This window comes from Neolamprologus brichardi, chromosome 16 (genome assembly GCF_056152115.1).
Source record: "Neolamprologus brichardi isolate AB-2024 chromosome 16, ASM5615211v1, whole genome shotgun sequence".
Taxonomy (NCBI): Eukaryota; Metazoa; Chordata; class Actinopteri; order Cichliformes; family Cichlidae; genus Neolamprologus; species Neolamprologus brichardi.
Window position 1 is genome coordinate 10,782,459 of NC_142119.1, and position 26,879 is coordinate 10,809,337.

Genomic DNA, 26,879 nt, shown 5'->3' on the forward strand with positions numbered 1-26,879 from the left:
GGAGTTGTGTTGTCAAAATGGGACACGACAACCACCACCACCACTTATCTCTGTGTTTTTGCGATTTAATGAGGTAGGAATTGTCTCGCATGTGTTGCTTTATTTGCAGTTCAGTGATAAAATGGTGTACAAAGGGCTGGTGCTAACCCCCCCCCCCCCCCCCCCCCCAAACAAAAAGGAAAAGTATTGTTGTGACACGCGACAAGCTAACTTTAGCTTAACTAGCAGCTAGCTGACTTATCATTAGCGTAATCAACAGTAATAACAGATTTACTGTCGCCTGTCCAGTTGTAACGATAGTAACAGATTAATAATTATACAAGTAGAGCTTGTTTTTAGTGTCACACATCGCCAGTCCTCTTTTTCCCGTCCCTCCGCAGGCTGCTGTGGTCGCTGCTGGTGCCATGCCTCTACCTGAGCCTGATCCTGACCCTCGTCCTCCTCCTGCTCCTTTTGGGGGTCCGCATGTGGCTGCAGGGGCGCCGCAAGGCCCGCCGGGCTCAGGATGATGGCCCGGCGGTGGCTTTCTTCCACCCCTACTGTAACGCGGGAGGAGGCGGCGAGCGGGTCCTCTGGTGCTCCCTGAGGGCCCTCATGCACCGGTAAAATATTTAAAAAATAATTTTAAGGGAAAGTATGTTTCATGTTTGTTGCTGTTTGTAGGTTGGAGAGGAAGTCACTTCTCTTCCAGCTCTGTCCTTGATTTCACAGCTATGTTTGGTTGAAACTACCTCTACCATTGTCTCCAAGACCCACAGACCATCTAGTAAGATCATTTAGATCAGCTTCTTTGCTCTCTAGCAAATAGTATAGTACAAGTGACTGCTTTTAAAAACATAAGCTGACCCTCAGACCACAGAGATAAACCCTAAGTTTAAACACTAATGTAGAGTTTCTGCCTTTATACCAGATATCCCGGCGTCTCCTTTGCGGTTTATACGGGTGACCAGGGAGTGACCGGTGAGCAGATTCTGGAGGGAGCCCGGCAGCGATTCAACATCACGCTGCCTCGATCAGTCACCTTTGTCTTCCTGCGTCACCGTGTACTCGTGGAGGCCAGCTCTTACCCTCACTTCACCCTGCTGGGTCAGAGCGCAGGCTCAATGTTCCTGGGTAAGATCTGGGCTAAAATGGTAAATGGTAAATGGCCTGTATTTATATAGTGCTTTACTAGTCCCTAAGGACCCCAAAGCGCTTTACATATCCAGTCATCGACCCATTCACACACACTGGTGATGGCAAGCTACATTGTAGCCACAGCCACCCTGGGGCGCACTGACAGAGGCGAGGCTGCCGGACACTGGCGCCACCGGGCCCTCTGACCACCACCAGTAGGCAACGGGTGAAGTGTCTTGCCCAAGGACACAACGACCGAGACTGTCCAAGCCGGGGCTCAAACCGGCAACCTTCCGATTATAAGATTTTTTTCTTTGATTTAATATATGGGAACAAGATGATGTATATTTCTAACATTTGCTTTCATTGTAGTCTCCACCCTATTTTGCTAACGTTTCTGCAAACATGAAACACATGATGTGTATGTGATTCCTTCATATAAATGTGATCCAGTGCTGTGGATCATATGTTTTTAATTTTACTGAATGTATTCTTTTCTGTGGGATCAACAGGTTTGTAAGTTGAAGTGACGCAGTGTGTGTGTGTTTTAGGGTGGGAGGCACTGACGGCCTTCGTTCCTGACCTGTATGTGGACTCGATGGGCTACGCCTTCACCTTGCCGATCTTCCGCTACCTGGGAGGCTGTAAAGTGGCAAGCTACGTTCACTATCCCACTGTCAGCACAGACATGCTGTCTGTGGTCAGAGAAAGGAACCCAAGGTAAAAGTGCATTTAGACACAGCTCCATTTAATCCAGAGCTTCCCAAAGTGCAGGGCCCGCCCCCTAGGGGGGGGGGCGCAGAGCCATTGCAGGGGGGGCGCGGTATGAAATTTTCTTGTAAAACAAAGGGAGGCCTAGCAAAAAAAGTTTGGGAACCACTGATTTAATCCAACAACAGCAGCTTACAAATAATGTACAGCAGGCAAAAAAACAAGATCAAATAATGTCAGGCTTACTCTACACGGTTGTGTTGGTTAACAATGGTCACTGTCAAATTAGGCAAGTACAGAGTGATAAGTTCTTGCATTGACTGAAATACATGACTGGTTATCCGTTGCTCATCAGTCAGTCGTACTTGCTGTCTGGTACTGTGTTTGATGTCATCAGGTAGGACACCACCAGTGGCTTCTCCTGAGAAAAAACAAACACTTGCTCTGTGCTTTTATCAGTCACGCTCACAGAAGAGGACCTTAGGCTCCATCTTTTACCATCTTAAAGTGCTGCGATTGCAACTCTCTGAGTGGTACTCATGGACAGAAAGAGTAATTGAAAAAAAATCACCCAGCCTTTCTGTAAAATGAAAACAGAGAATTGCTATGTACACGATGTGTTCAGTGTGGAGTGTGCTATTCAGCTATTCAGTTGTGCTGTATGAAAGCGTCCCAGGCATTTGAGGCTAATCCAATCCTGACCTGTAAATGTTCTGTTGTGTAATTACTCTTGCCCAAAAAAACAAAAACCTTACCTTTCATCTTCATCTTTATATTTCAGATTCAACAATGCTGATTTCATCTCAAGAAACCCCATCCTGAGTGCATTGAAGGTGGTGTACTACTGCTGCTTTGCTCTGCTGTACGGCCTGGCCGGCTCCTGCAGTGACGTTATTATGGTGAACTCCACCTGGACGCTGGGACACATCCTCGCTCTGTGGCGCTCTCCGAGCCGCACCAGCATCGTCTACCCTCCCTGTGACATCAGGGCCTTCCTAGATGTCCCGCTGGAGGACGAGGACGAGATGGAGGGCTGGGAGGAGCTTGGAAGAGAAGAAGAGGACGGCGGCAGAGGGGACAGGAAGCGCCACTCCATTGTGTCGGTGGGTCAGTTCAGGCCAGAGAAGGATCACCAGCTCCAGATCAGAGCATTTCGCAAACTGCTAGACAGGAAAGGGGATGGCCCAGGGGGGAGAGAGTCTCTACGGCTGGTGCTGATTGGCGGATGCAGGAACCAGGAGGATGAGGAGAGGGTGTTGATGCTGCGGGGACTCTGTCAGGAGCTGGGCATCACCGACTATGTCGAATTCAAACTTAATATCCCCTTTGAGGAGCTGAAGAGAGAGCTGGTGGACGCCACCATTGGTCTGCACACAATGTGGAATGAACACTTCGGCATCGGTGAGGACAGCATGTGTTACTAAAACCGTAAAAAGTATTTATTTTTGTACTTACTGCACAGTTTTCCACAGAAATGAGCGAATGAAAAACTTAACAGTACGACTTTTGTATCAGATCAGCCGGTCTGAACATTAATCCTCCATCTTTGTCTCCAGGTGTGGTGGAGTGTATGGCCGCAGGCACCATCATTCTTGCCCACAAGTCTGGAGGTCCAAAGCTGGACATCGTGGTGCCATACGAAGGCAGGCAGACGGGCTTCCTGGCTGACAGTGAGGACAGCTATGCGGCTGCCATGGAAACCATCCTGTCGTTGTCACCAGCCGCTCGACTGGAAATGCGCCGAAATGCCAGGGACTCTGTGGAACGATTTTCCGACCAGGAGTTTGAGTCTTGTTTCCTGGCTGCCATGGAGCCTCTGATGGGTACTCTAGAGCCATGAGTTAAAACAGATGAGGTGCCGAGTCCACCAGGGACCAGAACGTTGTTGGTCTTTTAAATAGTGCTACACACATATATAGGATTGAACAGTGAGGGTCATGTGTATGTTTAAAATGGCTTAAGCTTGAAGGTTTAAGTGTGATGGGGTGGATCATTTTCAGCATAATAATCTCACAAAGCAAGTCAACATCATCAAGACACATTCGGGGTGGACACACAGATAAATAATTGGGATGAATAAACAAAACCAACAAAGAGTGTAGGACTGTGCGTGTGTCAAACTTGTGTGAAAGTCTTCAGTGACAGCAGAGCTGGAAGCACGATGATGGGAAAAAAAAAATCGGGTGAAAAATCACATTCTGTTCACCTCCAAACTGAGTCATGTGTTGATATGACTTTACATAAAAAATTACAAGACACCTTGAGGTTCAGGAAATATCCTCTTTAATCTCATAATTATAGCTATTATTTATGTTCTCTGTCATATTTGCTCCAGGAGCAATTTAGGCAACCCTGGATATCCGGAGATCACCTGGGTTTTGTTAGGATGTGCAACAATGGACACTTAAAAAAGGTAAAAAAAAAAAAAAAAAAGACAACAATGAGGTGAGGTCATCGGAAGGTAAAGCTAGGTAACAATGAAAAAGAACGTTAACAGAGTTCTCACATAAAGACGAGAGAGGTTTTAACATTCCCGGATGAACGTTTAATTCCCGTGATTTATTTTCATCCTCATATCTTTACAGTTTCAGATTGGATGTTATCCACATAACTGCTTCGCCCCATATGTGCTAACAACCTTTTGTGATTAGTAAACTAAAAATACAGATCAAAACTGGTAGATAAAACTCACAAGACACATGTAAATCCAACAGCTCTAAAGAGCTTTCACTGTTGGTGGAGCTAAGGCTTCTGTGTTCGTGCTAAGCTAAGCCACACTTGCTGCATCACTGTGCTGGAGAGAAAACTGATTGTGAGAAATACCACAGGAACACTCACGTTTCTCAAAATGTATTTTGTTAAATAATTTAATATTGCGGGGAGAGTGACATTCCAAGCTACAACACTTTTAAGCGTGTAGAAGTGATTAATACTGATATAGTTTGATTTTATTTTTTGCAGTGGCGTGATGTTAGCAACATGCTTGTAAATGTACGTGAAGGGAAGGGTGGAAATGTTTTGTCTGATGAAGAATTTCTTGTAACGCTTTCTGTGTGCACAAGAAGCACTTAAACCCACAGGTTTGTGGTTTTAAACGATGGCCAAAGCACTCTTAATTTAAATGTTTTTTCAGCTGTTGTATTCCTGTTTGTGATGAGGTCCAGGCATGGAAATATTATTATATGTAAAAGGCTGACTAACCTTTATTTTTAAAGAGGAATTAGAACTATTTAAGTCTGTCCATGTAAAAAGGCTGTTTGGAGTTTGTTTCAGTTGCAAACTGCAATTAAATTAAATCATGCTGCAATAAATGAAACACTTCAGATTTGTTGTGTGCTGCCAGCCTGTTGTAAAAAACACACATGAAATAGACTAGACGAGATATCGTGCGCAAAAGTAAAACATTACCAAACATGATTAAAAACTTATCTGTTAAATGTCATATATGAGACCTGTACTATGAAGCCAGTTTAGCTGCTTAGCTGAGTCCTGCAGTCCATCACCATCAACCAATAACATGTCAGTGAAATAGTGTCATATTATAGTATCATGGAGTGTCCGATAATTCCCATTTGTATTAATTTAGTAGTGCTTTTCCCCTCTTACAAGCCAAAGTGCCTTAAATTTCACAAAAACTCTTGTGCTTTTAATAGTGTATGTTTCCTCACACACACATTCACGTCACTGCACATTATTCAGGCTTAACATCTTATTCCACTGGGCTATTTACTGGAATAGGTTAAAGATAACTTAGAAAGTGTGACTTGTGGTTACACCAAATAAACAACCTAAATAAACAACAATCCTTAACAGAGTCATGTATTCATATCATGAAAACAATCACTTTTTATTATCAGATTCCAGTTACTCTTACATTTTTGCCCAACTCTCACAAAATCAAAATGTTAAAGTTTGCAGGCGGTTAAGGAGTCTGATGCTGCTCGTTTGAAGCTGTGGTATGTTGTCTGTGGGACTCAGGCTCAGCAGGAAATACCTTGAACGATCCCGCTTCTTCACTTGAATTCTGGACCTCTGCTTGGATTTGTTGAGGATCTCCACAGCTCACTGCACCTTCATCCATCTCCTCCTCCATCCTATCAGCTACTGGTCCCTGCTCCTTTTCGTCTGAGCTCGTGTCCTCCATGACAAACAGGTTCCTCATGGAGTCTGCCACTGCTTCTCTCAGCTCATCCTCTGACTCCTCAAAGTTCCTAATGAGAAAGGGTGGAAAAAATTAACACTTAATGACATGTAAGAGTTAAAAAAAAAACAAAAACACACGCATTGACCAAAATGTTTGATGTAATTAAGTAAGATTTGTGATGTTGCAGAATTCTGGGTGTGTGTAAACTGAGAGTAAAGACGGGTAGAGGCTTTTCGACTCGCTGCACATTGTGGCTCAACCTCTGTGTAGAAATGTGACTAAAAATATGAAGCATTGCAAAAATCATTGCTCAATGTAAAAAGTAACTTTGTTGTCTATAATACATTCATATCTTATATATCTGGTATTGTTCTATTCCCCCCCCACCCCTCTGAAATTCAGAGACATGTAAAGCTCTGCGCTGTTACATGAATCGGTAGCACTGACGAGCAATTTTTGGTGCATTTTTTCACTAAATTCTTCTGGAATTTATGACTAACGTGTCCAAAATTATAGTTGATTAGTTGATAATCTGATTCTCTTTCATTTAATCCTCTAATTCAGGGGTCCCCAATCCCAGTCCACGAGGGCCGGTGTCCCTGCAGGTTTTAGATCTCACCCTGGGTCAACACACCTGAATCACATGATTAGTTCATTACCAGGCAACTGGAGAACTTCAAGACATGTTGAGAAGGTAATTTATCCATTTAAATCAGCTGTGATGGATCAAGGACACATCTAAAACCTGCAGGGACACCGGCCCTCGTGGACTGGGATTGGGGACCCCTGCTCTAATTTCTGTACAATACTGTAATAAACTAATATCTGATAACTGTAACTCCATCTGGTTCAGCTCACTGTGGCAACATGGAGTAAAAATACGCAGTATATTTAGAATGTGACCAGAAGGAAGTGTTGACTTACGTGTCATCATCATCTGACCTCGGCTCCAGACGCTCTTCATCCATCTCCACATCAGACTCCTCCTCTCCTTCACCAGCCCTTTCCTCCTCTTTGTCCGGGTTAATCTCCTCCTCTGTTCCGTCCTGCTGTGTCTCTAAATCTTTTTCACATTAAAGACATTCCAGGACCAATGAGAACAGCACATTTTACCCTTTACACTGCTGGTTTCAACACCCATCAGATGTGAGTGTGTGATGTCTCACCTGTGGCCACTGAATCTAGAGTTGATGATGTGAGCTCAGCCTGAGCCAGAGCTCTCAGCAGGGTGTTAGGGGGCTCGTCAATCCACTGCCTACGACCTGCCACTTCCTCACCTTAAAATCATAATTTTAGTGTCTTGATTACAATGTCCAATAGATCGACATTATTCAGAGAAGCAAAAACCGACTAATTCTCATAAACATTTTGAGCATCACCACCCAGCTGTTCTGTGGGTATGCTGCACCTTGTCCAGCCTCGACCACCGTGTTGTAGACTGAGTTGATGTCCATGTCGCCGAGCGCGTTCAGCAAAGTCTGAGGAGTCCTGTTGCTCCATCCCCTCCTCCCCTGTAGCCAATCCTTGAGCTTCAGCTGTGCTCCTTCCTGGAAGGACAGAGTTCGATTCAGTGGATGCACTTCCTGCATGGAAAAGGAACGTAAGAGTGAGAAGAAGATTGGCAGTTAGAAAGATACTAAAGACTATATTTATTATATTTATATTTATTTAATTAATTGTTTTACCTTTTCTTTTATTTGGCTTTGATTGATATCTTGTGTAATTTTATTATATAGTTCCTATGTACAGATCTTTGTGTCAGCTGAGGTTGTTTTAAAGTGCTTTATAAATAAATGTGATGATGATGATGATATCTTCTGTCTCTCACCTGGTCATCCTGTTTTCTTCCTTCTTTCTCCTCCTCGTCATCTTCCCTTAGCTTTTCATTATCTAATCGGATCTCAAACATGATTCCCCTCTGTAGACGTCACAAACCCCCAAAAAGAGCAAAAGATACAGTAGTCTTCAGTGCTTCAGATGTGTCAACAACTTAAATGCCACTGTTGAATCTGGAAAGGTCTTCAATATTCAAATAGTTTGAATGCAGGTATACAAGTAGAATTACTGGACTTAACCTCTGCAGAATTGTTTTTGTTGGTATAAACTCACTTTGTCTTTATGTTTTCTCTCCAAAGCTCTCATCTGGTCTCTGTTCTCCTCTCTGATCTGCCTCAGAGCTGCTTCAACATCCTGCAGAAACCAGACACAGAGAAAACTACAGTTATCATGAATTCTTCTGTAGAATGAATATTGTATCCCTAAATATGTGTGCAAACCCTACAGTGATTGCTTTAAAAATAAAGCAGAATATACTGTCAAAGTATGGTTATAGGGTTGTAATAGTTCATGAAGATAATACAGGTATATGCCATGCAGACACAGGGTGTGATTTGCAAGGAGAATGGACCTTTAATCGATGTACAGTATAAACAACACTTGCACTGGCAATGCTTTGATAGTTAAAATGATATTGCATAGACGTGAACAATCTGGATTCTGTTCTGTTCCAACTTGTTGTTTCAGAGTCAAAACTATTACATTATTAATATAAAAAATAAAATAAAAAGATTTAGAGTGTCACATTTTACAGGACATTCCATACAAATATTTCCAGTGGGTGTCCAACGCATGCCTGGTCATCTACATCAGCATTCCCTAAAAAGGTGAGATCTATAGTCTCGTATTTCATTCCATTGTATTCATTCAGTTATGCACGGTGTCTGTTGTCTCACATCCTGCAGTTACAAAGCCTTGATGTGAAGAAAGGCTACAGTTTGTTAGTTTGGCAGCTGATGGTGATGCTGCTGTGATGGGCTGTTAGAGAGGAACGGTCAGTGGAAAGACCAACCCGACCATCATATACTGCATTCACAAGTTAGAGCCTGCAGTCCATGATGGTGCAGAACATGTTACAGAGATATTTTCACATATGAAGTGTTTGTTGCTGGTCTGAATAAATATAAAGCCTTGCCCCTTTTCCTCTCTGGAGGTTTGCATATATGAGAAAAAGAGGGGCTCTGCACTGCAAATATCGCGCTACAGGAAAGCAGAAAATTCGTAACTGGCCTCTGAAAGAAATTAAATTAGCTTTAGAAAATTGCTCTATATTACTAAAATATCATCAATATGAAGAAAGTATTTGTGATTCCTATCCAGTGATCTATTTCACCAGTGCTGGTGCTGCTTCCTGGGGCTCTTTGTTGTCGACAGATGGTTCTATGTCCTTGGATTGCTCCAACACAAAGGTCTCAAGTTTGTGTTGTGGCTTGGCCTGAAACATGACAGGATGAAAATATGTTAATGCTCTTCATTATTGACTGAGAGTTGCTATTATGTGTATTTACTGCAGAAGGTTGATTCAACCTTTGAAGTGACCCAAAGTGTAAAAGGGTAAGTTCAAGAGTTCAGGAGTTTGTACGTACCTCTGCTTCAGCTCTCATCCTCATCTGTTTCATCTCCAGGTGATATTGCTGTCTAATGAGATCGAGCTGACGCAGGTACTCCTGCAACCACACACACTCTAAAAGCTACTAGAAAACATTCCTAGGAGAGTTTTTCTGCATTTCTTTATTTCTGTAAACACATTTTTTTTCCTTCATTTAGATACTAAACATAACTGCTCACTTTAATGGCTGCTGTGTCTTGTGAGTGTGTCCCACCTGCTGACCCCCTTGTCTCTTGTCCAAAGGCATATGTTGGTGTTCAGGTTTGCCCACCTCCTGCTCTTGACCACCAGGCTTGCTGTTGCGCTCAGCTGTACATGGACGCAGACCCTGAACAACAGAAAAGCAAAGGCTAATGGTAAAAGTGGCTAATCGTTGTGAAAACTGTGCCACTTTCATTTCTTACAGTATAGTCTTACAGGTAATAAACTCTACTGTGCATTAGTACAGTTTAATAGTGAACAGTTTTGATGTACTTGTGTTCCACTACACTAACCACAACACTACAGCTCCGCTTATAGTTAACACACTAATAGAAGAGTAGATATTCCAGTAACAGTGTGTGGAGGCACAGAGCTTGGTCCTACCAGCTGTTTCTCTGCTCTCAGCTTGTAGTCGTTGGCCTCCTGTCTTCTCTGCAGGTATTCATTTCGAGCGGCAGCCACACTGACAGACACAAGAAGATTAACTGTTACTCAAGAAAAGAACTGCTCACTTTAGTTCAATTCAATTGTATTTATATAGCGCAAAATCACTGAACAGGTGCTTCAAGGTAAAGACCCTACAGTGATACAGAGAAAACACCAACAATTAGATCACTGTCTTTGAGTAAGCCCTTGCCGACAGTGGGAATGAAAACTCCCTTTTAACAGGAAGAACCTCTGGTGGAACTAGGCTCAGGGCATCTATCATGACCTGTTGGGGTGAGAACAGGAAGACAGGGCAGGACCGTTCTTCTCCCTTGCAAAAAACTCTGATCTACTTGGAAGCTGAACAGCTGCTGACTGTTTTCATGAGTCGCTGCTATTTAAATAAAGTGTGCTGCTAGGTCCTCGTATGAGTGCAGTTCCAAATTTATGGTCGTCTGGATGAAGGCTGGTATAGTTTTGGAGACTTTTCCCTGATGCTCGGGAATCAGAGCTAACCAAGAAGACATAAAAAAAAATGTATCTTTTTATTTCTGTAATAAAAGATTTTTAGAATTAGGACGGTGACAAAGACTAGTGTGCATGTGCAACAGTGAGCAAAGCAAAGCTCAACCCACCTGACAGAAAAACTGTTTGCAAAAAACCTCCATCAATGGCCACAACACACGAGTGTTTTCAGATCAAAGTGTAGAAATGCTAAACATTTTGCCCAATAACTGAATGTGTGAGGTGTGAACACACAAAGTATGTTTAATGTAAAGATATGTTTATGGTATATTACCGTTTTATCCCATTTAACTACTTAAAAAGAACCTTTAATGGCTGTATGTACAGCTGAAACAAATCATCCATTAATAAAGAGGAACTCAATTGACAGCTATGCTACTGTAATGATAGCTGGATGTACTTTCTGCATGGAAAGTACATCCAGAATTGTTTTATTGGTTGGTTTAATTTAAAGTTTTTACAGAAACTGTTTCCTGAATAATTGTTAGTTACAGGTGTACTGGTCTTTGGTCACTCACAGCTGATATGGTTCCACAGAACAAGGAGCAGCTTGGTCTTCACATTGCTCCTTTGGTCTTTCCACAGGAGGAAGAGGAAGAACATCCTCTTTGTTCCTCCTCTGAAAGGCATCCAACTGGGCGTGGTAGTGCTGGTAATGGCTGACAGGCTGCTGACCATTAAACCTGTAATTAATATTACATATTATACATGCATGATAAACCATCATCATTAAGTGAAGCTAATGGTTGATTAACCAAATCTGAGATCTGTATCTGTATGAATGATAAGAAACATACAATTGAGGTATAAGAAAGTACATCCTTTCAATTCTAAGGTTTTACATATCAGGACATAACTTGATGAGCTCTGGAGACTTGATGATGATCATTTAAATCAAGCACATTTGATTAGCAGCACATGGCTGCTACTTACCCACGTAATTCCCTCTGCATCAGCTAAGGGTCTACTTTGTCATACACTGCTTCTGCATTTTGGCTTAATTTTCATTAAATACGTAATGACATGGTGTAATTTGTCTATGTTCAAATCCAGTCTGGGGACTTTCTGTGCTGAGGTTGCATGCTTTCCCGTGTCTGTGTGGGATTTCCCTGGGAATTCCGGCTTCTTCCCACAGTCTAAAAACATTCTCGGGGTTAGGCTAATTAGTGATGCTAAACTGGCCATACATGTGAATGTGAAAGTGAATGGTTGTTTGTCTCTCTGTATTAGCCCTGTGACAGACTGGTGACCTGTCCAGGGTGTACCCCAGCTCTCACTGTATGAAGCTGGGATGCGCTCCCCAGTACCCCAACCCAAACTTGAACTGGATAAGCAGAAAAAGGATAGATGGATGTAATATGTCATGTTCATATGAGGCTGCGGCTAGCTATTATAAGCTCTAATTTTTTTTACAGATCATCTTGAAATAAGATGCACTTAAAGCTGGTCAGGTTACACAGCTGTAAACAGAAGTGTCAATATCAGGCGGGAATAGGACCAAAGTTCACATCATTCTGAGCAAACCTTTGGATCCCTGGAAACTCTCTATTGGCTGCTAGTTGTGCTTCTCTACGTTGAGGAGGCTGCAATTACAAACAAATGCAGTATTAATACAACAGAAATACAAGAAAAACTAAAGAACTGTATTATGCCGACTGAGCTGTGCTTCCATTGCTTTACTGCAGCTTTGTTAAAAGAACAAAGAATTCCAGTAAAGCAAAAATCATGCTTGGGTGATACTCCAAATCTGAAAAAGCACCTACTAGCTAAGTACAGCAGTTCCACACCACTGGAGGTACAGTAGTTAAAAATAAGCTAGCAAGTCGAGCAAGTCATTAACCGCTGAAACTTACAAAATTACTTTTTTATGGTGGTAATCAGTGAAACTGTGGATATTGTTTCCATGTTATTACTTTATGGTGGATGGGTGTGTAGGCTTTGAGAGGGACTTTCCAATCTGGTCTAGCAGGCACTCGCTTGTTGGCATTCCCCGGCCTCTCGGCTACTCTAGCCTTCTGAATCTTACCTGGAAAACATGAGAATCTTGAGTTAGAATAACAAGGAGTGGGCTGTTTTTTGCTGTCTGTGAGCACAGAGTCACACGCTGTGATTGTTGTTGATGGTCGCTGCTTCACAGATAAAGTTCACTTTTCTTGGTTTCTGTGTTTTTAATGTGTCACTTTCACACATGACAAATGTAGGTTTATACGTGTATACAGTGGGGGGGGGGGTTACTGCTTTGACAGTGCATGCAGTGTTTCATGCACTGTTTTTTTGATTAAAAGAAAAAGAATAAACCACTCACACAACAAGTAAAAATAATGTGCAAGTGTTAAGACAAATAAGTTAGGTAACCATTGTGAAGGAGAAAGTGAAAATAAACACCCCCTCAGTGATTTGTCCTTGGGCTGTGCGCTGATGTTATCAAAACACAATGTGAGCCAGGATGTGAAGGTTCCAGCTCTTCCCCAACGGTTACTGAGTGATACGAGCGGACAGGAGTTTCCCTGCAGCTTATCAGATGTGCTGTAGGACAGTCGTGGTGTGGGTAAGCTACCACTAGGTGTCACTACAGTATACACAATTGAAGACTCAGAACAGAACTGAAATTATTAAGAGATTCTCTTACTGCTCTTATACCTGAAGGCTCTGCTGATGTTTATCTAATACAACTCTTAGTGCTTGTACTATAAAAAGTAATGCAAAAAGTTTTGGAAAAAAACACTCCTGCATCATAGATAGTGACTGGAAAGACACCACAGGGAATTATGTTTGATATGTGCACACAGCATACAGAGGCATCCCTACAGGTATGCTTTATGTACTTTAAATTATTTTGAAAGTAAATTAAAACATATAACCATCAATAAACACATCAGACAGACATCTGAAGCCCCTGAATTCGCTCTGCACCATAACAACATGGTCCAAGTCATAATGAACTATCTTGAGCAGCACAACAGAAAAAGAAGTACAAGCAGAAGTATTGCAGCAGATGGTCTTGGCCGTAAGGCGTCTTGACCTCAACATCATGGACACAGTCTAGGAATAGAATAGGCAGAAGATACTGACAGAACCTAAATCAGAAGGGAAAAAAAATTGAGGCATGTTTTCCAGAAGATGTGTGAGGGAAAAAAGCTGCCTTCCAAGTAGTTTAAAATTTTGTATTGTAAGTCCAGCTGCACCTTGTGTGTTTGCTGCTCCTGCTCTTGTTTTAACTGGTTGAAACCCCACAGCTTTGTTTCTATGCAACACGGTGTGGCTAAACTCCTCTTGCATGACCTGCTCACACACAAGAAATCACAAAAACAGAAGCAAACCTGCACATTCATATATGTATTTATCTGTCAGAGATTTTTATGACCAAGTCAATAACTGGAATTTACAAACATTTGAACTAACACACTATACATTTCATGTAATGTGAGATCTGTTTGAATTCATGCCCCGTGAAGTCCTGTCTAAATAACAAAAAAATTCCTGAAATCTGAATTAATCTCAATTAATATTTAGTAATGTTTCAATCTGTTTGACAAATATATTAGGCACTGAAAAAATATTTTAAAATATTTATAACTAAGTAGTTGTTTAGTATTATGCCCATATAGAACAAATTTTTAAGAAATTTGTTTGCTGTGTTTGTATGATCTTGATTGATTGATTGGTTTATGTGTTTGATTTTGTTTCATGAATTAGTGACAGTGCTAATATTATCTTATTCCTTAACTATCTGTTTTATGTTGCAAACAATTTCCTTTTACTGAGACGATTTGATGACATCAATAATCTGTGAACCAATCCGATTGCAAACCTGAGTATCCAGGTGTTTGCTGATATGTTTCTCCAAAATAGGACGTTGGAGGACAGAGGTGACTGAGGGACGGTCTCGTGGGTTGACCTGAAAAAGAAAGAAAAAAATGTTTGCTTTCATGTGTATGCACAATTAAAGTAAAAACTCAGCGCTTCCTGGGAGATCCAAAGGTATTTTTAGCAAAGATGCACCATCTCGGTCTACCAAAGCAGTCTCTTTCCTGTAGAAAGCATCCGGACTACCTGCTTTTTCTCCAAAGTGACATCCTGGTCGCATGACCAAACCACTTCAGATATTAGCCGAAAGGAGCAGTTGTTCTACTCCCTGCTAATTACAGTCTGACTCATTACTAATTAAGTCTGAGTCAAATGTCCAGCTTCATGTTCATACTTGTTGGTTTTGCACACTTGTTTATCTAACTCATATCCACAGACCAAATGAAAAACCTGGAACTGACATGAGAGTGTCTGACCTTAAAGAGCTGGGTGACCAGCAGGCGTAGGTCGTAGGAGTAGCGGCTGGGTACTGGGCTGTAGCGCCCCCTGCAGATTTTACTGACAAGCTGTCGCAAGCTGCTGGCCTCAAACTGCAGGAGACAAGTCGACACAGGCACACACAAATACCCCATGGGATATATATATGCAGCACACAGAGAGCTCATGTAAATGTCTCAAATGTCTCTACTTTGGACGACCAAAACAGATTCTGTGTCAGTTTCCTATTCGGTCTAATTCTGATTCTCTTACTGCACTCCTACACAGAGGCCAGCATTAGCGTAAGTGTTAGCATTAAGACAGCATTAGTGAAGCTGAGTGTGTGAAGCAGCTTTGGTGTGCAGGGCGTTGGGCAGCTTACTGGATGTTTTAGGGTACAGAGTTCATACAGGACACACCCCAGAGACCAGATATCCCTGCAGGAAGAAAACACACACACACACACACACACACACACACACACACACACACACACACACAGAAGGACCAAGGTTAGAAGGAAAGATTTCAAAAACAATCTGACATCATCTTAACCACATCAACTTTCTAGTGAGACACAGACTTTATTACAAACCACTCTCACCTCAGTGTTGATTTTTGGGGGTTTTATTTACTAAAGTGTGTTTGCAAAGCATGTTAAATTATTATTTCTGATACACCTCACCTTGTATAACTCAATATTTCCTTGTGAAACTTAAGTTTCCAGTCCGCTTGAGATGAACAACACCACAATCCTAAGAGCACTGAAGCAGCTAATCAGAGCATAGCTGCCAATAGTAAAAATTCTTTTCAGGCATTTGCTTTCTTGGCTCAGAGCCAAGCGTGGGTGTGGGATGTTTGTCCTCTCGCAGTTTGGTGGGACCTTTTAAGTGTTGGGAAGTTAAAGGCATTTCTGTCTTCTTTTGAAAGGACAGCTTAGGAGTTTGGAATTAGTTCATGTCAGTAGGGGTGTCAGCCATGAAAACTGTGTGTGTGTGTGTGTGTGCGTGTGTGTGTGTGTGTGTGTGTGTATGTGTGTGAGTGTGGGAAAGAGGAGGGAACTTTGACCTCAGTTGTATCAAAATAAGACTGCAGAAGAGAGCAGCAAAAACACAAAAAAGAATGGAGGAAGGACGAATAATCAGCTTGAGATGTTGCATGTGTGAGTTTGCTTTTGGCAGGCCTGTATGTGTCTCTCTGTGTATGTGTTTCAACACATTGACACGAGTGAAGGTGCTGCAGCCTGAGCAGATCATGACTGGAAGATTACAGCACCGTGCTCTATTATTACACCCACAAAGCTAATCCACAGTCACAGGTTCTAGCAGGGAACCTCCTCATTCTGGCCTCAGCTATTTGTTCAAACCCTCCCCCATCCAATCACAGCTTAGTCCCCAAAAACAAGGTGTAGCAGGGATTTCAAGATCACAATGATTTCACCAATGATTTCCTGGAACAAAAAAAGGTTTTAGGCTTCAGTGGCTGATTCCATGTGATGCACGCTGCATACTTGTGTGTTATGGTTTCCTCAAGATAAAGATGTCTTAAAAATAAAAGTCAATTTTTGAGACAGTAAATTTGAAAACAGAGCAATTTAAAAACTGTGTTCTTCGAAAACTGTGGGCCTTTAAGGATAATAATTTTAAGGGTTAGAAGGATTTTTTTACTTTCAAGAGACTGGAAAACATAGCAGAGGACTGCAGGGGACTGTACTATGAAGAAGGAAGTTTGTACTATGAGGTTTTCCTGTACTCCAAAACAACTCAAAAACTTGGGACCAAAACTAAGAAAGATGATAAAAACTACATTGTGACATACTGTTTCATACTGCTGTCCCGTAGGAACATTTAAAAAAGCAAATATTCACATATAAATTATCAGAAAATTCTTTTTATGTAGTTTCCTACATAAGCTGCTCCTAATAAACAGACTTTACACTCTGGCTCCACTGCTAAAAAAAGATCTTGATCAAAGTTAATGACAGATCGATTTATTTGTCCAGACATTTAGATGTCTGGTTTCAGAGCTGAACCATACACAACTGGAGCTTCAGCCCCATTTTTTTGTTCAGCCCCCAATTTTCTGATAATTTATATGTGAATATTTGCATGTGAGGTACAAAACAAAAACACAGTTTTACCATATCTGCTTTATTTCTGTGCCCCTCCATTAAGTTTCTATAACTTTTTCTTTTCTTTTTTTTTTAAACATTAAATTGTGGGCACAACAAGCCTCTGTAGCTGATCATGGAATAAAATAAATATCCAAAAAGAGGTTATATTATGGAGCTTACTGGTTGCACAGGTATAACAGAACAATCTGAACAGTATGATATATATATCATACTGGCAACCACACATACATACGTCTTGTTGTTATAGGGCCGATTCTCACAGATCTCTGGGGAGAGGTAGTACGGTGTCCCAACACAAGTCCTGGCCAGCTCCATGGTACTACACGATGCACAGAAACAACACTATTAGGATAAATAAATTAACTGTAAATACAAGTTTATATGTATGCTATCAAAGAACATACACTAAATTACTAGTGGTCTCATAAAGCAATATGGGTGTTTTTCATACAAATGTTTTTTTAGTAAGGGCACTCAGTGTAAACAGTTGGTTGAGGCAAAGTCTTGAAGGAAGGATTTGTTTTTGTTTTTTTGGTCAGCCATGTAAGATGGAAGTCATTATTAGTGGTGATGAGAAACATTAAATATATGTTCTGAGAAAAGCAAATGAAATGACTTTCTGGAAAAATGTAAACGCAAACAAGACCAAACATAACTTTAAACTGAAGCTCCTTTTGTCAGTGAGTCAAAATGTAAGAACATGAAGCTATGAACTTAAGTGATCAGGAAAATATGTATCATACGTTAACTAACTGGCTAATTAGCCTAGCAATGTAAGAGCATGTAGAAAGTTTGTTTCTCTTCTTTACAAAGACTAACACGCAAGTCTGGCGTTTATTTTTTAGGCATTTTCACCTGCTAACTGGTTATTTTCTCTTTTACTAATTGTTTTTATGGGAAAATCTCAGTAGATCATCAGAGTCACCAGTAATTGGGACACTGTTTTGAGTACTCCAGGAGAGTATAAAAAGGCCATATAAGAATAAGTCCATTTACCGTACATTGCCTGCACTGAGATTGAAGAACTGGATTATCAGAGCAAACTCTGCTGTTAGAAAATAAATCATATGTAAATGCAAGTTTTGCAAAAGCTTTAATATAAGAGCTTTTAGCCTTCTCCCCTATCCTTCTAATGTGAACCATTACTTTAATTATCTGCTGTGTTTTGTTACTGGGGAAAAAAGAAACACACATTCGAGGTAACTGGCAACTAAGCTTAATGGACTGCCATTAAAGAAGCATGGTTTGCACTAGTAATAGCATTTTATAGGCTATTCTATATTGTGCTGGGAGCCAAACAGAGTGCTTTCAGCCCTGGGGTAATATGATGAAATTTCCTGGTACCTGTTAGGATTCTGGCTGCTGCATTGTGAATGAGCTGAAGTCACCCTATTGATGATTTGGATAATCTGGCAAACAGAGCATTACAGTAATCTATCCTACTCTATATGAATGCATGGACCAATTTCTTAGAGTCAGTTTGAGATGATATTGATGTGATTATCAAAACTGAAACCCAGAATGACTGAAAGACTCCAGACTTGCTCACTGTGAGAGACAGAGTGGATAAATACGAATGCATTTTCTGTCTCTGACTTTTTGGAAAAACAACAAATATTTCTGTTTTGTTTCTATCCAGCTCTAGAAAACTTTCCAGACATCAAGCAGTTAATGTCATCAGTGCAGCTCATTAGTTTGTGAATGGAGGTTAGTTCATCAGAGGAAAAAGGATAAGCACAACTATGTGTCATCTGCATAAGAATGGGAGGATATCTTATGATTCTTCGTGATAGTGTCAAGTAGGAGTATGTAAAGGTGGACCAAGGACTGAGCCTTGAGGATCCATCCATCCATCCATCCAATCAGGAACCTGACCTGGTAAACCCACTGTGTCATGAAGCCTTTGAATTAGAATGTCGTGGTGCTGAAAGCAGGAGTGAGGTCAGATAGAACTAAAACTCAGACTCTTTGTGAGCCACTATTGATGTTTAGCAAGAGCTGTCTCTGTGCTCTGAGTGGATTTGAACCCTGATTGGTACTGTTAAATATATATTTACTCAGTTGTTTGTAAACAAATTTTCCAAATTTTGTGAAAGGGAAGAATAAAATATTAGAAAAAGGAAATTAAGTCAATATTATTTTTCTCAAATAGTGGTGTGATTATTACATATTTTAGAGAAACAGGGAAGATGCCAGTATGTGGAGAACTATTGATACTGACTAAATGATTTGTAAAACATGAGCTGCAAATTTGAATAGTTTGGTGGGAATGGAGTCAAGGAACAAGGTGTAGGACTTGATGAATAATTCCTTCCTCATCTTTAAAAATTAAAGCTGAGAATATGAGGCATTGCTAGGTAAATTACTGTAACAGACTAAGATATTACCTCTGATATCATGAACTTTGCTCTTGTAGAAAGAAAGAAATGTGTCACATTTATTTATTGAAAGAAATTCAGTTGGTATGGTTTTGGAGAGATTAAGTCGTTTGTCAGTGGATGAATATAGAAAAGCAGTATTAGACTGGTTTTCAGTTGGGAGATGTAGAGTTGTCTGGCTAATTTCATTTTATTGTGTATCAGTAAAATAAATTTTTATAGAATATAAAATTAATTTGTAGCTATTTTTTTCTGTATTTTCTCTCAGCTCTCCTGCAAATCTTTGAAAAATACCAGATAGTGATCTTGAAGTGAAGCTAAAGGGTAAACGAATGTCAGTCGTACAAGTAGAAGCTGGCTGAACTCAGTCAAAGAATATTCTTCGGCATTAGGACTCATTCTCTGCGAGCCATGATTTTCTGCCCAAATGTTCATCAAACATCCATTTGCTGAAACATTTTAAACATGTTTGCCATTTTCAGTCATGTCTAAAAATTATTGCATGCACAGACTGTTATTTACAGGACATGGATGTGTTTTTATCATTCTCTGCAAGCAGCCAAAAAAACTACAGACAGACCATTATTTCCACAACCATTTGTTTACATGTCCGGGACGACAGTTTGTGGAATGATAATCAGTTGTTTGGAAGTCATCCATGTTTTACAGAGGGCTCAGCGACAGACAGCTGCACTGTCTGTGTGTGTGTGTGTGTGTGTGTGTGTGTGTGAAGATGACACTGACTTACTTATTCAACATTCTTGCGATTCCAAAGTCCCCCAGCTTCGCTTTCATCCCTCCGTTGGTTAGGAAGATATTCTAGACCAGAGGGAGAGCAAGAATGAAAGGATGTCTGTGTTCAACAAGGAAGGCACTAACATTGTGTGTGTGTGTGTAAACGGATAAGACTGATGATAGACAGTGATGGCCATGAGTAGTCTGTGGTCAGTTGTTTTGAGATATTCTTGGAGCTGGCATACAGCAAGGTCTTTGTTCAATGCAAAGCTGATCTCAGGACAGTTCAGCTGTACAATACTGTGTAATGATAACACTAGATAATTATAAAACTCAACCTCAGTCTCTGTGGGTAATGTTTACCATGTAAATGTCCAATAATGAATATAATGCATGATGTAAACTCTGCATTGTAAAGCTCAGGTAAAGTGATGGTACTTGCTCAGTTCGGTTCTGAAAGGTGACTGTGATCACAATCCTTGTCTTTAAAAATGACTTACATTGGTTGTTGTCAGCACACAGACTACAGAAATAAATAACAGGATGCATATCTTTCACATCTTAGTCCAAAATCTATATGTAATTCATAAAAACATAACTGTTCATGAGGAGGTGAATGCATGTGCAAGTTTGATCACTATTATTTGAAAAAAAAACACCATTACTATATAAGGCCACCTGTTTTGTGTAATTTGTTGAAAAGTTTGAAATAGTTTACAAATACTGAACACAGACAGAACAGCTTGTTTTGAATGAATTAGCCTTATATGTGATTGCAGGCTGTAGTGAAGCAGGTTAAATACTTGAGCTTTGATGTCTCTGTGGAGAATCTTCCGGTCATGGATGTGTTTGAGGCCCAGACAGATCTGAACAAACCAGTCGACGATCTAAGAAACACGCAACTCTGTTTTATTACTGTGGCATTTTCATATGGATAGAGAGCAAATTACCACCTAATGAAGAATATAAATGAAAACCTCCACAATTATTGTTCCGATTAGGCATAACATTGTGACCACCTGCCTAATATTGTGTTGGTCCCCCTTTTGCTGCCAAAACAACTCAGCCTAACAACCCATCGAGGCATGAAGGTGTGCTGTGGTATCTGTCAGCAAGATGCCAACAACAGATCTTCTAATCGTTAAGTTGCGAGGTGAGGGCTCCTTGGATTGGACTTGTTTGTCCAGCACATTTGGATGTGCTGAACAAACTTTGATGTCTCTGTCAGGCATCAATGTCCAATTGGTTTGAGATCTGGGGAATTCCGAGGCCGAGTTAACATGTTAAAACTCTTTGTTGTGCTCCTCAAACCATTTCTGTAACCATTTTTGTTTTGTAGCAGTGCACATTATCCTGCTGAAAAGGCCATCAGGGAGTACTGTTTCAATGGTGTGGTTGGTCTGCAATAATGCGTTGGTAGGTATCTCATATCAAAGTAACATCAACATGGATGACAGGACCCAACGTTTCCCAGCAAAACATTTCACAAAGCATAACACTGGTTTGCCTTCTTCCCATAGTGCATCCTATTGCCAGGTGTTTGCCCAGGTAGGTTGTCACACACACCCGGGCATCCACATGAGGTAAAAGAAAACATGATTTGTCCAATGAGACCCCATTCTTCCATTGCTTCATGGTTTAGTTCTAATGCTTACGTGCCTATTCCTGCCACTTTCGGTGGTGGGCAGGAGTCAGCACCGACACCCTGACTGGTCTGCAGTTATCCAGCTCCACACACAACAAACTGATGCTCTATGTATCTACAGTGGCTTGCAAAAGTATTCGGCCCCCTTGAATTTTTTCACATTTTGTCACATTACAGCCACAAACATGAATCAATTTTATTGGAATTCCACGTGAAAGACCAAATACAAAGTGGTGTACATGTGAGAAGTGGAACGAAAATCATACATGATTCCAAACATTTTTTTACAAATAAATAACTGAAAAGTGGGGTGTGCGTAATTTTTCAGCTCCCTAAGTCAATACTTTGTAGAACCACCTTTTGCTGCAATTACAGCTGCCAGTCTTTTAGGGTTTGTCTCTACCAGCTTTGCACATCTAGGGACTGAAATCCTTGCACATTCTTCTTTGCAAAACAGCTCCAGCTCAGTCAGATTAAATGGACAGTGTTTCTGAACAGCTGTTTTCAGATCTTGCCACAGATTCTCGATTGGATTTAGATCTGGACTTTGACTGGGCCATTCTAACACATGGATATGTTTTATTTTAAACCAATTCATTGTTGCCCTGGCTTTATGTTTAGAGTCGTTGTCCTGCTGGAAGGTGAACCTCCGCCCCAGTCTCAAGTCTTTTGCAGACTCCAAGAGGTTTTCTTCCAAGATTGCCGTGTATTTGGCTCCATCCATCTTCCCATCAACTCTGACCAGCTTCCCTGTCCCTGCTGAAGAGAAGCACGCCCAGAGCATGATGCTGCCACCACCATATTTGACAGTGGGGATGGTGTGTTCAGAGTGATGTGCAGTGTTAGTTTTCCACCACACATAGCGTTTTGCATTTTGGCCAAAAAGTTCCATTTTGGTCTCATCTGACCAGAGCACCTTCTTCCACATGTTTGCTGTGTCCCCCACATGGCTTGTGGCAAACTGCAAACAGGACTTCTTATGGTTTTCTGTTAACAATGGCTTTCTTCTTCCCACCATAAAGGCCAACTTTGTGCAGTGCACGACTAATAGTAGTCCTATGGACAGATTCCTCCACCTGAGCTGTAGATCTCTGCAGCTCGTCCAGAGTCACCATGGGCCTCTTGGCTGCATTTCTGATTAGCGCTCTCCTTGTTCGGCCTGTGAGTTTAGGTGGACGGCCTTGTCTTGGTAGGTTTACAGTTGTGCCATACCCCTTCCATTTCTGGATGATGGCTTGAACAGTGCTCCGTGGGATGTTCAAGGCTTGGGAAATCTTTTTGTAGCCTAAGCCTGCTTTAAATTTCTCAATAACTTTATCCCTGACCTGTCTGGTGCGTTCTTTTGACTTCATGGTGTTGTTGCTCCCAATATTCTCTTTGACAATCTCTGAGGCCGTCACAGAGCAGCTGTATTTGTACTGACATTAGATTACACACAGGTGCACTCTATTTAGTCATTAGCACTCATCAGGCAATGTTTATGAGCAACTGACTGCACTCAGACCAAAGGGGGCTGAAAAATTACGCACACCCCCCTTTTCAGTTATTTATTTGTAAAAAATGTTTGGAATCATGTATGATTTTCGTTCCACTTCTCACGTGTACACCACTTTGTGTTGGTCTTTCATGTGGAATTCCAATAAAATTGATTCATGTTTGTGGCTGTAATGTGACAAAATGTGGAAAAGTTCAAGGGGGCCGAATACTTTTGCAAGCCACTGTATATAACCAGCATTAACATTAAGCAATCTGAGCTACAGTAGCTTGTCTGCTGGATTGGATCACACAGCCCAGCCTTCGCTCTTCACACGCATCCATAACCTTGTAGCTGGTTCACCACTGTCCCTTCCTTGAACCACTGTTGATTAGGTACTGACCACTGCAGACCAGGAACACCCCACAAGAGCTGCAATTTTGAAGATGCTCTAACCCAGTCATCTAGCCATGACAATTTTTCTCCAAACCTTACACCTCTTGCTCTTGCTCCCTAATATATCCCAGCCACAAACAGGTGTCATGATGAAGAGATAATCAGTCTTATTCACTTCACCTCTCAGTGGTCATAATGTTATGTCTGATCGATGTGTGTTTGTACTGTTATTACTTGCGTGCAGTAATAACAGAGACTGAATGTCCTTCAGTGTGTTTGTGAACATATTTCAGTGCAAAACTATCACAGTGAGGAAAATCTGATCAGCCTTTATCAAATAGCTAAGGCCAGGGTGAGGTATACCTGCTCCTCAGTGAAAGGAACTCCTCTCTGTATGTTGATTTTCTTCATCAGATCTCCTCCATCACAGTACTCCATCACTATATAAAGGCTGCCTCTCTCTATACAGACATCCAGAAAACACTTTAACACTGATATAAACGGATACATTACATCTTCTACTCTGAAGCCCACACATACCTTGAAAGGACCGGATGAAGGTGACAATGTTTGGATGTTTCATCTTTGACAGCAATGTCACCTCTTTATTGGACGATTCCTTTTCCTTTGCTGACATCTGAGCAGCAAAACACACAAAAATAAAAGGAGTAACGTGTTCTTGGGAAAAACACTTCTAAATAAGCACTAAATATAGTTTAGAATTGATCACTTGAGCTTTAATGGTTTTATCTGGGCTGCAACTAACCATTCATCATCAGTGCTTTTCAATGTAAGTATATTTACTGAAGTTACTCTTGTAACAAATAACACTTAACACAATTTTTAGCTGAGAGATGTAGAATGTCTCAAGGGCTGTAGTGACATACAAAAGACATAATCTAATGTACACAGTGAGAAAGACAGCTTATTTAAGACTTGTCTTAGACTATACTGACTGCAGAATACGAGTTGTTTTACCATAACCTGATTCTACTACAAATGAAGCTGGTACCTGTATATTAGATGAGCTTAATTTATGCTTGAAGCATACATTACAAAGCTGAGATATTACAGAGCTGCTTGAATGCATGTGTAAGTCACAGAGAGCGATATAGTGTGATCGTTTTCCTGATCCCAGGCAGCTCTGCAGGTAGTGAAACTGAGCTATGCTGCTGTACCTTCCTGAGGCTGATCTCTTTGACCACACACTGTGTGTTTCCACCTCCCCCTTTGTCTTTGACCAGGAAGGCTTTTCCAAATGCACCCTGCCCAATCTGTCTGATAACCTCATAGTCGTTCATTGCCCCTGGAAGACAATATGAGGGGCAAACAGTTTAGCTGATGAAACGCAAACTCACTGAGACTGAGCAATAATGAAAAAAAAAATAGTAAAATAGTAAACTTTTTGTTCTCATTTTAAAAATTAATGAAAATGTTAAAACGGTGGTAAAACAAAATAAAATAAATGCGTGTAAGCTATTTCCCTGTGCCCTCAGTATTATTAACCCTTTCATGCATGGATTATGACAACCTCAATCAGGATATTTTTATTCATCTTTAGGGCATGAAAAAAGATTTTTGAACTTCATTTTTTTAAAACATGTACTATTCAAAGAGGGGTTTTTTTACATGTTCACGTAGGTGGAAACCTTGCTGACCAGTGGGTGGCAGGGTATGGAGCGACACATCAGTGTCCAATGTAGTGGTTTATGTGCAAGTATACCATCAACACTGACACAAATACAAGAAAACAGACTTTGAATAGCTGTCCACTGTTGTGACCACTATGCGTGACAGGGTTAAACAATTTGGAATAAGTTTAAACAGCTATTAACGCGTTCATTTTTCTTAATTACAAGTCGCCGTCGAACACAGACGGAACTAAGGCCGTTGCCATGGAGACTGAAACACAGGCTACTAGCATTCAATTTAGCATGTTTAACACAAGTTCACCAAAGAGGAGGACAGTGCTCACTTTTTCTCCCTTTTAGCGACACAGAAGCTCTGCACTTACCCTTTCAAAAGTAGCAAAAGCAGAAGTCACATTGCGAAAGAAAACGCCCGCAAATTACTTATAAAGTCATTAGAGGAAGCGCTTGTCTTCAGAAGTGTTGAAATACGGTAAGCGCGAAAGGAAACCACGCAGAATGCTGGGAGTAGTAGTTTTTGTAGGCGAGTTCGCCATTAGCTTTCGCCTTCCCAAGCTGCTCATTAGTTTCATTTTGTAGTGTTGTGGTACAGCACCTATTATTCATTAATTCATTCGTTCATTTTTATTTGCGCCGTAAACTACTTAAACTGCAACAGGTTTGGGCCATAAGGGGATTTTTTTGAATTTCTTATTATTATGTTAATGTCAATTATTATTATATAAAAGGTTACCTGTTAAATGTATTTGTCTATAATTTCGTTTAAGTCTAACTTTCAACAGGTTATCTATTAAAATGTTAAAAGCAGCTGTTGCATGTACACTCGAATTAGGCATGTTGCAGCACCCGACCTAGACTCTGTTTTATTTTTACAAATAAACAGGACACGGACACAGGAAGATTATTTTCTATTGTTTGCTTTATATTACTTTTGATTACTTGCTGGTATACCTGCATTGTAATGTTATCTAAAAATCTTATGTTTACCTGTAAAATTTTGGATGTTTTTTAAGATAAGAACATTTATTTATACTACGTTTGTGTAGTTATTGTTATTAAAAATGTATCAGTAAATAGATGTAGTGGACTGGGTGTCTGCCACTTGGAATCCGAGCCAAAGGCGGATCCTGTTTCTCTTGTCAGATTTTAGCATTCACACCCCAGATTGATATTCCAGGCAGCCATCATGTCTGTAGTTATTCATGGTGTGTGTTGCTCCATCTGAAAAAAGTGATGTAATCCTCTGAATAGCTCCAATATAAAATGGATCCTCACATCTTCAGTTATGAACGGGGTATTAGGTAATCATATCTCCAATTGTAATGACAGCAAAAACAAACTGATAGACGTGTTCAGGATAGATGCTAGACCTTTGGAAAAATGTGTATTTGTGAATAAATGTGAAATGCAGCAAATGTAAAATACAAATCACTATATGTACTGTAAAAAGCTAAAATCAAATTTTTTTATATATAATTGAAAAAAAAAGTAGGAAATTTGGTTGTTTAACTATTACTTAATTACTCTGGTGTAGTGAGAATAGTTATACGGGATGTCTTTACCAGTAGGAACAAAATTTATACCCCCCTTTACATTTCTGAAAGCTGTCCAGTGAC

At 40.6% G+C, this 26,879-nt stretch overlaps 2 protein-coding genes across 4 annotated transcripts; one reads left to right on the forward strand and one right to left on the reverse strand.

The window, feature by feature from the left end:
* On the forward strand, positions 1 to 5,145 carry LOC102776642 (GDP-Man:Man(3)GlcNAc(2)-PP-Dol alpha-1,2-mannosyltransferase-like). The gene is made up of 6 exons (XM_006806401.3): positions 1 to 73; positions 381 to 602; positions 911 to 1,113; positions 1,668 to 1,836; positions 2,609 to 3,228; positions 3,384 to 5,145. Exons 1-6 carry the CDS (start codon positions 18 to 20, stop codon positions 3,665 to 3,667), a joined length of 1,554 nt encoding a protein of 517 aa, XP_006806464.1. The 5' UTR covers positions 1 to 17; the 3' UTR covers positions 3,668 to 5,145.
* nek5 (NIMA related kinase 5) lies at positions 4,108 to 25,740 on the reverse strand. 3 transcript variants are annotated; one of them, XM_087853133.1, is made up of 24 exons: positions 25,629 to 25,740; positions 24,793 to 24,920; positions 24,155 to 24,251; positions 23,978 to 24,075; positions 20,903 to 20,986; positions 20,113 to 20,183; positions 17,219 to 17,305; positions 15,235 to 15,289; positions 14,852 to 14,965; positions 14,380 to 14,466; positions 13,754 to 13,850; positions 12,482 to 12,594; positions 12,093 to 12,151; positions 11,087 to 11,251; positions 10,002 to 10,080; positions 9,631 to 9,744; positions 9,394 to 9,474; positions 9,141 to 9,242; positions 8,081 to 8,161; positions 7,800 to 7,889; positions 7,380 to 7,554; positions 7,138 to 7,248; positions 6,914 to 7,034; positions 4,109 to 6,038 (listed from the first exon to the last, which is right to left on the reverse strand). In XM_087853133.1, exons 2-24 carry the CDS (start codon positions 24,913 to 24,915, stop codon positions 5,750 to 5,752), a joined length of 2,493 nt encoding a protein of 830 aa, XP_087709259.1. In that variant the 5' UTR covers positions 24,916 to 24,920; positions 25,629 to 25,740; the 3' UTR covers positions 4,109 to 5,749. The 3 variants fall into 3 exon arrangements, with proteins under 3 accessions (XP_087709260.1, XP_087709259.1, XP_087709258.1); XM_087853132.1 differs by having other exon boundaries at positions 6,896 to 7,034; XM_087853134.1 differs by lacking the exon at positions 14,852 to 14,965 and having other exon boundaries at positions 4,108 to 6,038; positions 6,896 to 7,034.
* Between the last annotated feature and the right edge of the window lie 1,139 nt (positions 25,741 to 26,879).

What these genes read in the sequence shown, in the direction of transcription:
- LOC102776642 (XM_006806401.3), top strand. Translation starts at nt 18, where the DNA reads ATGGGACACGACAACCACCACCACCACTTATCTCTGTGTTTTTGCGAT. An exon ending in CTGAGGGCCCTCATGCACCG is followed by an intron (nt 603 to 910) that starts GTAAAATATTTA and finishes CCTTTATACCAG; the next exon opens with ATATCCCGGCGTCTCCTTTG. An exon ending in GAATGAACACTTCGGCATCG is followed by an intron (nt 3,229 to 3,383) that starts GTGAGGACAGCA and finishes CTTTGTCTCCAG; the next exon opens with GTGTGGTGGAGTGTATGGCC.
- nek5 (XM_087853132.1), bottom strand. Translation starts at nt 24,915, where the DNA reads ATGAACGACTATGAGGTTATCAGACAGATTGGGCAGGGTGCATTTGGA. An exon ending in TGAGAGCAGAGAAACAGCTG is followed by an intron (nt 9,745 to 10,001) that starts GTAGGACCAAGC and finishes TCTGTTGTTCAG; the next exon opens with GGTCTGCGTCCATGTACAGC. An exon ending in GGATGAGAGCTGAAGCAGAG is followed by an intron (nt 9,243 to 9,393) that starts GTACGTACAAAC and finishes GTCATGTTTCAG; the next exon opens with GCCAAGCCACAACACAAACT.